The sequence below is a fragment of the Microtus oregoni genome, unplaced genomic scaffold (genome assembly GCF_018167655.1).
Source record: "Microtus oregoni isolate MIOR12 unplaced genomic scaffold, Mior012 000024F_ref0000369, whole genome shotgun sequence".
NCBI lineage: Eukaryota > Metazoa > Chordata > Mammalia > Rodentia > Cricetidae > Microtus > Microtus oregoni.
Genome location: NW_024543083.1, coordinates 8,540,078 through 8,553,673, shown reverse-complemented (window position 1 = coordinate 8,553,673; position 13,596 = coordinate 8,540,078). Strand labels below are relative to the sequence as shown.

Below are 13,596 nucleotides of genomic sequence, written 5' to 3'. Positions count from 1 at the left end.
GACCTTTCCTTTGCCATCTCTCTTTGGACAGGTGGAAAATTCTGGTGATCCCTGGCTCAATGGCAGGAACTCACAGTCTATGTCATATTTCGAGGCCATTTATCTGGTAACAGCAACAATGTCAACTGTTGGCTTTGGGGATATTGTGGCCAAGACAGCCCTAGGACGGATTTTCATTGTTTTCTTCACCCTTGGAAGTTTGGTGAGGAATACTTTTAGTATCTCTTGAGTATAAAAATAAAGCATCCAGTTAATGGTTAGAGAACAATATAGACTTGAAAGTGAATGTTGCTTTAGTTAGTGTATGTGGCAATGAGAAAATGCCCAGATCCCACATTTTCCAAACTATTTACCCTGGTGCCTGGAATGCAACTGCTTGGTTTCCAAGGGTGAAAGGAGGAAGATTCCACATGGAATTAAACAAGTCCGACTTCCTCCATTTTTTCCCATCAGACTAAAATCTTCTCCTGAAGAGGAAGAACATTTGAGATTTTGTTCTGTGCCATCTCTCTCAAATGACAATCACTTACTTTACTAGTAATTAGTTCCAGGTAAACTCCAGATAAGAGTATTTATGTGCCTGGCAGTGGTGGTGCACACCTTTAATCCCAGCACTCAGGAGGCAGAGACAGATGGAGCTCTGTGAGTTCGAGGCCAGCCTGATCTACAGAGCGAGTTCCAGGACAGGTTTTAAAGATACACACAGAAACCCTGTCTCAAAAAACAGAGAGAGAGAGAGAGAGAGAGAGAGAGAGAGAGAGAAAGAGAAAGAATTTTACTATTTGACTTGAAAGTGTCAAGGGCAAAGGAACCCTCATTTCTTTTATTAATCTCTTACAATCCACAACCATGTGCTCCACTCCACCATTCTTATATTGACATGACCAGTGCCACCTTCTCACATTTAGTCATCATCTCTAGGCTCTCCAATGTCATATGTGAAATGTTTTTGTTTATTGATTTGTTTATTATGTATACAGTGTCTGCCTGCATGTGTACTTACATGCCAGAAGAGGGCACCAGATCTCATTACAGATGGTTGTGAGCCACCATGTGGTTGCTAGGAATTGAACTCAGGACCTCTGGAAGAGCAGACAGTGCTCTTAACCACAGAGGCATTCCTCCAGCCCTTGTTTTGTTTTTTAATAATCTAAACAGTGCGAAGTCATAATAAGAACGAAGTTAAAGGCTATCAAGGGACAAATTTGTAGAGTAGTTGTCTAATATTTGTGCTTATCATTTTGAAAGCTGGGCATCAATTTGTTAATTTTAGTCAAAATCCTAACTGTTAAAAACCTCAGGAAAATATAGTCTCTCTTTTAAAATGCAGCTCACTGATCGAGCCTTGTGCTAGGTCAGTGGTTCTCAACCTGTGGGTCGTAACATCTTTGATAGCCTTCTAATTTGAAAATACCTGTCAAAAAATGAGCCCTGAGGAATTTCCTTTTTTCTTACTATTTTAGATACTGTTTGCAAACTGCGTCCCAGAAATGGTGGAGCTTTTTACCAGCAGGAAGAAGTACACCAAGCCCTATGAAGCGGTCAAAGGAAAGAAGTAATTAGCTCTTCATTATAATTCCTACAATTTCAGACATTTCAGGGTGCTGGAGAGATGGCTCTGTAGTTAAGAGCACTGGCTGCTCTTCCAGAGGACCCGGGTCCAATTCCTAGCACCCACATTGCAGCTCAAACCTGTCTATAACCCCAAGATCTACACACTCAACACAGGCGAAACACCAGTGCAAATAAACTTAAAATAAACTCATTCTGTTGGTCACATGTCTTGTTGTAGACACACACTGCCTGCCCTAGTTACAGACCTGAGGACACACATGGCCAAAGTTGTTCGTTCACTGAAGAGAATAGTGATAGAATGAGTGCTATACAAACAGGATGTTCACTGCTTGATGCAAACTCCCATAAGAGCTATTCATAAGAGTATTTAATCAATTTATATTAACCTAAATAGAAGAGAGTTGCCCAAAACAATGACACTTGTGAAGAGCAGAGTTTTGCAAGCATAGTAAGTCTACTATGAGATACATAGCTGTGACAATTGTAACTATAAGGGTAGCTTTACCAGAAATCTTAGATTGATGCAGCTTTTTTGGAGACATGCACGTTTTGAGATGAGGCAAAGGACTATAGAACTGGATGTTTCCCTTGTGCTTTGGATTCATTCATGTTTGTATTGCTAAAATCTAAAGGATCCATAGACAAAACTTATTGAGAACAAGCTTAAGCTAATTGCTGTTCTATAAGCTTGACGGGAAGATACAGTCAGATCTCCTGGATTCTGGGGGTCCAAGAAGCCTCAGATAGAAAATATATGGAAAAACTTGACATCGCTACTGAGCTTACATAGACTGTTTTCCTTGCCATTGTTCCATGAACAACATACCATGACAACTATTCACATAACATTTACATCGCATTATATTTTACAAGTAACCTAGAGATGACTTAAAATAGGTCAGGGGATGTATGTGTGTAGGTTGCATCGGTTATGACATTTTAAATGAGGACATTGAACATCTATAGATTTTGACGGGGGGGGGTGCGGTTCTTGGAGTCCATTCCCTCAGATACCATGGGAGAGCCATCCTTTTGTTCCTCAGGTGATTCTCTTCCCTTTTTTGCTGCCTAGGTTCATCGTGGTCTGTGGAAACATCACAGTTGACAGTGTGACTGCCTTTCTTAGGAATTTTCTCCGCCATAAGTCAGGAGAAATCAACAGGGATATTGTGTTCCTTGGAGAGTAAGTGAATCAATTTGGCACAGTGTGTTCTAAATTAATAGTTGAAGTATGTGTAAGTACTTTTTGTTGTTTTTGTTGTTTGTTTTTTGTGTTTTGAGACAGGATTTTTCTGTATAATTTTGGAGCCTGTCCTGGAACTTGCTCTGTAGACCAGGTTGTGTTGGAAGAGACTGCTCATTTGTTCTCAGCCACCCAGACCTGAAATAATTACACGGAAACTATATTAATTAAATCACTGCTTGGCCAATAGTTTATACATATTTCTAGCTAACCCTAACATCTTAAATTGACCCATTTCTATTAATCTGTGCATTGCCACAATGTTGTAGCTTACCCAGTAAAGTTCTGGGCGTCAGTTTCCTCTGGCAGCTACATGGCATCTCTCTGACTCTGCCTACTTTCTCCTCTATCTTTGCTTGGAATTCTCTCCTTACTCTGTCTGCCCTGCAGAACAAGCAGCAGCAGCAGAACAAGCCCAAGCAGCTTCTTTATTCATTAACTAAACATACATAGCATACTGAGGGGAATCCCACATCAAGGTTGGCCTCAAACTCACAGAAATCTTCCTTCCTCTGCCTCCCGAGCACTGGGATTAAAGGCATGTGCCACCACCACCAAGTTGTGTAAGTTTTTAATGGAAGGAAATTAATTACACTTGTAACATTTATAGAAATTTTAGGAAACAATAGAAAACAAGATAGAAAAAACTAATTACTTCTCAGTCTTTCTTTTAAGGTCAAATGTAGAAAAAGAAAAGTAGCTTCATGTCCAGACCTAACTGGTGCAAAAAGTTTGGAGTCTATCTTTCCAGATATTTTCTGGATATCTACTTATATATTTAAGTGACTCAGTTGGACACTTAAGTACAATGAAAGCTAGCAGGTCAGACCAGCTTGATTTCTCCATGTCTCATGACTCAGGTATGTGGTATCTTCAGCAATAGGGTTGAAATCTTCATTCTTCAAATCCATGACCATGAGAGCTCTTTCTGTGTTTTAGTTTCTTCCTCAATTATCTTCTTCAGTGGTTTAAAATTGTCCTTGTAGAAATCTTTCCTGGTCTTGGTCAGGTGTATTTCAGCTTTGTTTGTTTGTTTTGGAGGATATTGTGAAATGGGGTTATTTCTCTGATTCCTTGATTAATATATTTGTCATTGACATATAGAAAGGCTACTGTTTCAGTTGTTGTTGTTGGTGGTGGTGGTGGTATGGGGTGTGTGGTGTGTGTGTGTGTGTGTGTGTGTGTGTGTGTGTGTGAATTTTGTGCCCTGCCATGTTGCTAAAAGAGTTTATCACTTCTGGGGATTTTCTGGTGGGGTCTTTAGGATTTCTTACATACACCGTAATATCTTCAGCAATTGGGATTCTTTGACTTCTTTTCCTGATTGTATCCCTTTTAGTTCCTCTTCTGTCTTCTTGGTCTTTAGATAGGACTGGAAAGAGTGAGCATCACTGTCTGATTTCTCTGGGCATATCTGTAATTATCATGATGTTGGCTGTAGGTCTCTTGTATTAGCATGATGTTGGCTATAGGCTTGTTGTGTCTAGCTTTTATTATGTTGAGATATGTTGACCCAATCCCTAATCTCCCTGGGATTTCTATCATGCAAGATATTGGGTTTTGTCAAAGTATATGATTTCTGCAATTGAAGCTATTGGTATACTGAAGTAAGCAAATTGATTTACATATGTTGAATGATTCCTATATCCCTGCAATGAAGTCAACTTGATCATGGTGAGTAAGTTTTTTTTTAAATGTCTTCTTGAATTAGGTTTGCAGGTGTTTTATTGAGAATTATTGTTTCTCTTTTCACCAGGGAGATAATTTTGTTGTGTCTTTATGTGATTTTGCTATCAGTGTAATACTAGCTTCACAAATTAAATTTGGAAAACAATTTTGTATTTTCTGAATAATTCTTGAAGGATTACAGTTAGTTCTTCTTTCAGAGTGTAGTTGAGTTTTGCGGCCAAATCAGATTAATCTTGCCCCCCCTCTTTTTTTCTACTAAAAGACTTAAAATTAATGCCTTGAGCCAGGCATGGTGGCACACACTTTTAATCCCAACACTGTAATTGTTTTTTGCCATATGAGTTTTTTGGGGGGTAAATTTATTTTTACTAAATATTTTTGCTATCTTCAAAGAAATGAGGTTTTCTTAATGTTGGCTAAAAAATTAATAAGTACTAAAATACTTGCTGGTTAGCATTTACAGGTGTGCTTGAAATTACTCATGCCAGTGACAGGGTCAAGTTTCACTTTCTGGCTGTATTCACTTCATATATCTCGAAGCCATTTTGTTAAATCATGTCTGCAAATGCTTTATTTTTTCTGTTTAAGATTTTATTTTAAATTATGTGCATGTTTGTGGATATGTGCACTTGAGTGTAAGTGCCTGTGGAGGCCAGAGGATGGCATTAACTCCCCTGGTGCTAGAATTTGCAGATGGTTGTGAGCTACCTCACATAGGTCCTGGGAAGTGAAATCTGGCCCTCCACAGCGCAGTCAGTGCTCCTAACCATTGTGCTGTCTTTCCAGCCCTGAAGTGCTGGATCTCCCGGAGTGATGGAATTGTCTCATCACATTGTGATTCATTTTTACAGGGCATTATTTGATTCATGGTGTCTGTATTGTTTTGGTTCTGTGTCACTAGGATTGCTCAGGCCTGACTTACAAACCCATTTGTGGATTAGGTTAGTTGTGCCGACATCCTCTAGCTGTGTGGATGTGTAACAATACAGATGGCTTCTGGCCATTAGGGATTTAGTAAATGTACTAAGTCAGCTAACAGCCACCAAGCAGAGCCAAGCTCTGGGTTTCTGTCCTTGCCACTGAACTCTTTTGTCTAGGGCTCCTCCGTCCTTGGAATTGGAGACCTTACTGAAGTGCTCCTTGTCCTACACGACGTTTGTATGTGGCTCCGCTCTGACGTTCGAGGACCTGAAGCGAGTTTCAGTAAGATCTAACTTTTTCTGTCCCTTTCCTAAGGTGGGAGTGAAAACGATGGGCTGTGTTGCTGTACCAGAAGCTAGTAGTCCAAGTCCTTCGACTGGAGGAATATACAGCTTCCACAGTTTTAAACACTGACTCCTAAATCCTCCTCGAGTCATAGCAAATCCACCTCGATGTCCATCTATCCTACTTTAAAATTTTTCTTCTATCAAATTCTCTATGAGATTTTATTATATTACTTAAGAGGTCTGGTAAGTGATAGATAATAAAAGTGTGTTCTTTTATGTCTTATTTTTAAAAATATTTAGTTCAAAACATTTATTTGCATAGTGTATGTTGCAGTCTTCCCCAGCCCTTTATTTTATTTATTCCTTTTTTTAATATTTATTTATTATGGATACAATATTCTGTTTACATATATGCCTGCAGGCTAGAAGAGAACACCAGACCTCATTAGAGATGTTTGTGAGCCACCATGTGGTTGCTGGGAATCAAACTCAGGTCCTTTAGAAGAGCACACAATGCTCTTAACTGCTGAGCCATCTCTCCAGCCCCTATTTATTCCTTGAGAATTTTGTATACATACCTCTTGTTTTATCTATATTCACTCCTCTCCCCATCCAGCACCTTCTGGATCCCCCCATAACCCCCACCCAACTTGATATCTCTCTCTCACTGACTCTCTCTTTTGTCTCTCTCTTTCTCTGTCCTTCTCTTGCTCTTGTTTTATTTTTTATAACCCACCAAGCCCAGTTAGTGCTGCCCATATACATATGGGTGTGAGACTCTTTATGGGAGCATGGTCAACCTACCAGGAACTGCACTCATAAGAAACACTGACTCCCTCCACTAGTAGCCGTTAACTGTCAATAGCTCTTCAACTATTGACTTGTGTGCCCCTCCGAGTCCGTGCAGGAATGTTGACTGGCTTGATCTTGTGCAGACAAGCAAAGCTATTGTGAGTTTGTAGGTGAAACAGTCCTGTCATGTCCAGAATATACTGTTTTGTCTACAAACTTCTCAACCTTTGGCTCAAAAAATCTTTCCAATTTGGCTATGTTCTCTGAACCTTGGAGGGAAGGGATGTGATACAGATGCCCACTTTGTAGCCAATCATTTAACAGACACTTAGTCTCTGCACTCTGATCTGTTGTTAGTCTCTGTTTTGACTGCTGTCCACTACATAAAGAAGATTCTCTAATGAGAAACTACACTTATCTATGGGTATAGAGATAATATATTTAGAAAGTGGTTTGATAGTATGTCCATTTATCAAAGTAATATTAGTAGATTCTTCCCTAGTGCCTCTGAGCAGTACCAGGCCCGAGTTTCTTTCTACTCCCAGGCCCCAAATCTAATCAGAGATTGGTCACTCCTGCAGCATTCATGACTCTATTACACCCACAGGCCTAGTTTGCTAGGCCAGTTATTATTGTAGCTTGCAGTATTCACAGCTAGGTAAGACTTCTGCTGATGACTTTTCTCCCCCAGCAGGCTACATAGCCAAATATGGTCTTAACCATGGGTTCCTTGGGTCTCATCAACTTCCCTTGTTAAATATTGGTATGTCTTTGATGAGGTAGACATTAAGAAAAATAGTAGAAACCCCAGTAAGATGAAGGATAAAAATAATGAATAATGGCCAAGTGAATAGTAAAGTATGGTGTTAGATCAAAACTGACTTCTTGGTATCTAAGTAACAAACCTGAATATTTAAGTTTAAAGAAAAAGTTTACAGCAATGGTTCTCAACTTGTGAGTTGTGACCCATTTGGCGGGGGTGTCCAATGACACAATGGTTGCCTACGATCATCAGAAAACAGATATTTACATTACTATTCATAATAGTAGTAAAATTACAGTTATGAAATAGTAATGAAGATAATTTTATGATTAGGGTCACCACAACATGAGGAACTGTATTAAGGGGTCACAGCATTAGGAAGGTTGGGAGCCACTAGTCTATGAAGCTAAAGAAAAGACTCCTAAGCAGAAAATGACAGGCTCAGCATAACCTTTTTCTGTCTTATAATTTGTTACTGTAGGAGTAATTTCAATAATTTTTTTGGCTCTTTAAAATTTGGAACCCAAATGTTGAGTGACTCTTCATTGTAGACAACTATATCCTCAACTCTCCCATTGTTTGATATCCTTAAGGTGGATAAATGTATTGGCAGTTGCTGAAAAAGGTCTTATTGCTCGTCAGTAGAAACCGTACCCATATGTAAAGCAACTTTCAATTTCTGTAAGAGGCCCTCAGTTCCCTGGCAGAATTTTCAGGACTGTGGTCTTGATATGAAGATGTCTGGTTCATGGCTCCTTCCTATGTGTGCTGTTCTTGTTGGTGATAGTTTGATGAAACTATAAAAACCTTCAAATAGGGAATGCTAGAGTATTTCCCTTGTCATTAACCTGATGGCTGCTGTTTAATCTGATGAATAGATGGAGTATGCAGAAGCTTGCCTGATTCTAGCCAACCCCTTGTGCAGTGACTTGCAGGCTGAAGACAATTCAAACATCATGAGGTAAGAAGCTGGTGTTGCTCTTTTGTTCTTGCATGCCTCAATGATGGTAATCTTCTTATCCACAGAAACAAAGCTTATCATATAGGACTAAACGAGGGGAGACATCATCTTAAATTCACTAGGTTCGTCACATGCCAGGGTTCTGCTTGCTCTTTCCCCACATGCACTCCACAATAATTAATGCAAAGGGAAGTGAAAATAGGACATCCTAATTGTGTAAGACTTTCTCCATATTTTCCCCTGATGTTTCCTCTAGATAAGAGCTACATACATTTTAAAAGAAAGCATATGAACACCCTCTCCCCCTTTTTATGGTGGTAAGGACCAAACCCAGGACGTGATGTGTTAACTCTACCAGCTGAGCTACATTCCCAGCTGTAACTCCAGGTTGGCCTTTAGATAGTGCCCTTATGACTAAGATCCTTTTCAGTTCAAAGACAAAGATGCCAATTGTAAATTCTTGTAGTTGGACTTTTCTTTCTTGACAACCAGTTCCCAAATAAGCACACAGAAACTTAATTATAAATGCTTGGCTGATAGCTCAGGCTTGTAACTAGCTAACTCTTACATTTTGAATTAACTCATATTTCTTATCTATGCTTTACCATGTGTCTTGGTACCTTTTCTCAGTATGGCAAGTTCATCTCCTTTCTGAGTCTCCTTGTGATTCTGAGACTCCTCCTCTTCCATTTCATGCTCTTTTTGTCTGCAAGTCCCACCTAACCTCTATCTGTCCAGCTGTTGGCCAGTCAACTTCTTTATAAACACAATCACAGTGACATATATTCACACAGTATAAAAGAATATTTTACAAATCCTATTTATATTTTTTATTGGAATTTCTCTTTGGTAGTTCTAGGAAAGGAGTACTCATGGCTGAGTGTGATGTGTCTTTGCACTCTGGCAAATATTCTCAGCATGAAAAGAGTTAGTGTCTCCAACTTTAGCTATGCAGTATCTGTGAGCAGAAAGTTTCCTTGTGCTGATTGAAGCTCAAAGTATGATTTTGGTGGCTCTCTTCCTAGAGCAAAATAAATATGAATATGTGTGGTTGAAGATGACTACACAAAGCAAGGAATAGTTAAGAAATTACATCATGTATGTTACACTGAACAGAAGATGTATTTTAGGCTCTTAACCTATAAAATGAGACAATTCTGTTAACTACTTCAGGCTACCAGGCGCAAGCCTAAGGTATGTGAAACTATTTCTTTCTTCCTTGTCAATGAATTTGTTTCCGAGTACTAAAACCTGACCTTCCAGTAGATTTGGTTACTTGGTTACTTGAGCAGTGTGTCTTCATTGGTCATGTACTTTTCAGAAAACAATGTAGTGGCACTAGAGGTAGCTCAGCAGCTAGGAGCACTCACTTATCACTCTTGCACGGGACTCCTGTTCCAGGGTCTCTCACACCTTCTTCTGGCTTTGTGGTAGACACACATATGTTTGAGTGGAACACTTGTATACATAAAATAAAAATAAATAAACCTCAAAAATAACTCTATTAACATAGAATGAAGAAACAAGCTAACAATGAATTTTGTAATGTGCTGAGTCCACCCCCATACTTATTCACAAATAAATTTAACTCTGAACTGGATTATATTGCAAAGCCAACATGACTGAGCACATTGTGATTTTTTTCCAGGGTGCTTTCTATTAAGAACTACTCTTCCCATACCAGAGTCATCATTGAGCTCCTTCAGTCCCACAACAAGGTATCGTGGCAGTTGAGTGCATTTGGTTGAAATTTGGAGTCTTTTTAAAGTGGTGGCTCACTTAGGGACACAAGCTAAGGGCAGAATTAGTGAGTTCAGCCATTTGACCTGAACCATTTTTACAACTTCAGCTTTTTTGTTTGTTTGTTTGTTTGTTTGGAAAGTAGCAACAATGGAGGTAGCCGACCCTAGCCAACCCTTTCAAAGGCAGACTGTGTTCTGTCATTGACCTTGAAACCACCTCTGTTTTCAAGAGTGAAGAGGCAACTATATAAGGAGAACATGCTCCCAGAAAAGGGTTCTGGTGCTATCAGTATTCTTAATGCCTTCATTGTTCATTTCCCATGAAATAGGGTTTACTGTCAAAAATCCCCGCCTGGAACTGGAGTACTGGTGACAATATCATCTGCTTTGCAGAGCTAAAGCTTGGATTTATAGCCCAAGGCTGCTTGGTGCCAGGCCTGTGCACCTTTCTGACCACTCTGTTTATTGAGCAGAACCAAAAGGTAACTCTATAAAGTGGTGCTCTTACTCCATGTCCCACACAGCGGGATCTGAAGTAGGGGGGGAAATCAATAAATGCAAGAAGTCTCCAAGAAATGGGATGTGCCTCTTGGGCAGGGAAGTATGGAAGAGTTTCGTTTCCCTGGTCTTGAAGAAGTCATTTTTAAAGCATTTGCAACATTGATCTACAAAACAGGAAGTAACTCTGCTTCCTACCTACATCCCAGGATGCTGTAAATGTAAATGTTTTCATAAATTCAGAAGTACTTTGAGTCATTGAGAGTAGAAATATAGACACCTTTAGTTTTAACAGAGAAGTAATATTTAAATGTAAATAAAATATAAAATAATTAGTATAGCAATTATTATATTAACCAAATAGAAATGTTATGAATAATAACTAAAATCTAATTAATTTGTTGATTACTTGAGGGCAGATCCACTCAGTAACAGAAATAGTGGTCATCAATCGAATAGTGGTACCATGCTGCCTCTTGGTGGTGTTTCCAGGAAGTACCCAGCAGGGGTGGAAAAGCTAAGGAACCAGGAGCCAGAGCCCTCTGGTCACAGTCTTCATGTCTCTGATATTGGGTGTCTACCCACCACTTCTCAGCTTAGACCGCAGGTCTTTCATGGGGGACAGATTTCGTTCTCATTCTACATTTCTACTGCATATGCTGGTTTTCCTCTTGGCCTCTCTTTGGACCCCATTTGCTTCATTTACATCCTTTCTTCCAGGGTCTTAGTAAGGAAAGGCAAGAGTAGAGGAAGGTGCTCAGGTTGACAGCGCTAACTCCCGCAGAAACACGACTCTTCGCTAAGTCTTTCTGAGGAAAAGATGGTGCAATATAGAGATAAACAGAAGTGAGCATAAGGCAGTAGGGAACGAGCCTGAATCTGACCAGGATCTTACAGTCAGTTGTGGTGACTGTGTGTGGCCTTGTTGACTTGTGACTTCAGACTTTGCAGAGAAAGTGACAGATTTTGTGCCTTCTTTGACTGTTGTCTAGCCGGGCGGTGGTGGCGCACGCCTTTAATCCCAGCACTTGGGAGGCAGAGGCAGGCGAATCTCTGTGAGTTCAAGACCAGCCTAGTTCCAGGACCGGCTCCAAAACCACAGAGAAACCCTGTCTCGAAAAAAACAAAAAATAAATAAATAAATAAAATTAAAAAATGAAATCTGAAATTCTAGCAGAATTCCTGTATGGTGTGAATCCTCAGATTTTTCCTCTAAATGCATTTTGTCCTCTTGCTGTCTTTTCTGAGCTTTAAGGAGCTCATCTCCATCACATGTGTATCCTTTCAAAACCTGAGTAATTCAGGCTAGAAACACTTGGTCAGTTTCTTTAGTAGTTGATGTAATGGTTTAGATAAAACAGGGCAGGTCCCTCCCTGAGGGGCGGCAGCGGGCCACAATGGGCAGCCTGAACCCACTACCCGAGGCCTCTGTGGGTCCTAGGTTGGTGGGAGGCGGCAGATGAGAGACTTCATGGGGCAGCTGGTCCCATGAGGAGCCACGGTGGGTGAAAGACGGATAGATGCCATGCAGAGAAAGTGGGTATAGTTTGCTCAGTGGGTTATGGAAGGAAAGGGAAGGGGGAGAAAGGAAGGGAGAGAAGGGGAGGAGAGGAGGCAGCAGAGATAGGGCAGAGAGAGCCCAGGCTGGAAGCAGAAGAAAGAGCCACTTACCTTGGGCTGGGGTGGGAGTGGGCGGAGCTTGTCTCTTAAAGGGACAGGACAGACCATTATATTTGAGTCATCCATGACTGCATGCCCTCCTTGTGACGGGTGCTATCTGAGAGATTGAGAATGACAAGAGATTCATTTGGTCTCAGTATGAAAGAAAGGAGTAGGAAAGAGTGCCAAATGATTAGAAATAGGTGGCCATTTTAGCAGGGCAATTTTCAAACCATGAAATTGTTTGAGGAGAATGTCTGAGGTCACAGTTTATCTCCATATCAAGAGTTGCTCTAGAGAATCTATAAATTTCCATCTTCATCTATGGTTCTGGCTTATGTCCTACCCTGTGGAGGTGGTACTGTAGGGTTCACAGGGCAGCAGGTGAGGAGATGAGAAGCTGCTTTATACAAAATCCCAAGAGAAGCTTCCAGCGACCTCCCCTAGGTGGCATTCAGCCTTGTTAAGCATGCTCGTTCTAGAGCTGGGAGTGTAGCTTAGGAGCAGGGTGGTGGTGCATGTGCAAGGTCCTGGGTTCCATTGCAGCACCAGAGAAAGGCCATTTTTCGCTCCTCATTTCTCTAGAGACCTACTGCTAGTCTTGGGTTTTGCATTATTATCAATCCCGATCAACATCAACTTGGATTTCCATGACCCTGTAAAGGGTTCTCATCCTTAGGAGAAGCCACCAATATTCTTTTCATTGTGGATGTGATTTTTCAACCAGAAGTAAGATAAAGTCAATCCTAAGCCTTCGTATCCAGAGAATGACAACTTAGATTCCACATAGTCCCCTCCCGTATCACTGTTAGTGTCTCAAACAACAGTAAGGTTGCTGTGCCAAAGTTAGCGGTAGGCCAGAGAAAATAATTCTTAATTCTGACAAGGAAACTTGGGTGCTGTTAACGTAAAAATGTAGCTCTTACTTCAAAGGGAATAAAATAGTTTATTCTGAAGCCAAATTTGAGTGACCAGGGCCTGGGAACACACATTTAAGTCACCCTGAGTCCCATGTTTCTATATGGAAGTGATTTTATGGAGTTTTCATAGTAATCGAACAAGGAAAGCCATAAATCATGACATTTAAAAACACACACACACACATTGAGGGCTGGAGAGATGGCTCAGTGGTTAAGAGCACTGACTGCTCTTCCAGAGGTCTTGAGTTCAATTCCCAGCAACTACATGGTGACTCACAGCCATCTATAATGGGATCTGATGCACTCTTCTGGCCTGCAGGATATATGCAGACAGTACTCATACCTAAAAAATAAAGAAATAAACAAATAAAATTTTAAAAAGAGAACCCATAAAAACAAAACAAAAAACCAAATCAAAAACCAAAACCAAAAAAACAACAACAACAAAAAAACTACATCAGTAGATACATCTGAACGGCAGTTACAGCCAGGCAGAGAAATCTCAGCTACAGGCCTCTGCTACTATCTGATTGCATTCTGAGTCCT

General features: G+C 40.4%; 1 protein-coding gene across 1 annotated transcript in view; it reads left to right on the top strand.

Annotated features, from left to right (window-relative positions):
* Kcnu1 (potassium calcium-activated channel subfamily U member 1) overlaps positions 1–13,596 on the top strand; it is a 60,941-nt gene that overhangs the window by 18,019 nt on the left and 29,326 nt on the right. Inside the window, 7 exon segments of the mRNA XM_041673554.1 lie at positions 32–202; positions 1,464–1,555; positions 2,648–2,758; positions 5,605–5,710; positions 8,149–8,231; positions 9,880–9,949; positions 10,303–10,455. Coding sequence (XP_041529488.1) covers positions 32–202; positions 1,464–1,555; positions 2,648–2,758; positions 5,605–5,710; positions 8,149–8,231; positions 9,880–9,949; positions 10,303–10,455 — 786 coding nt within the window.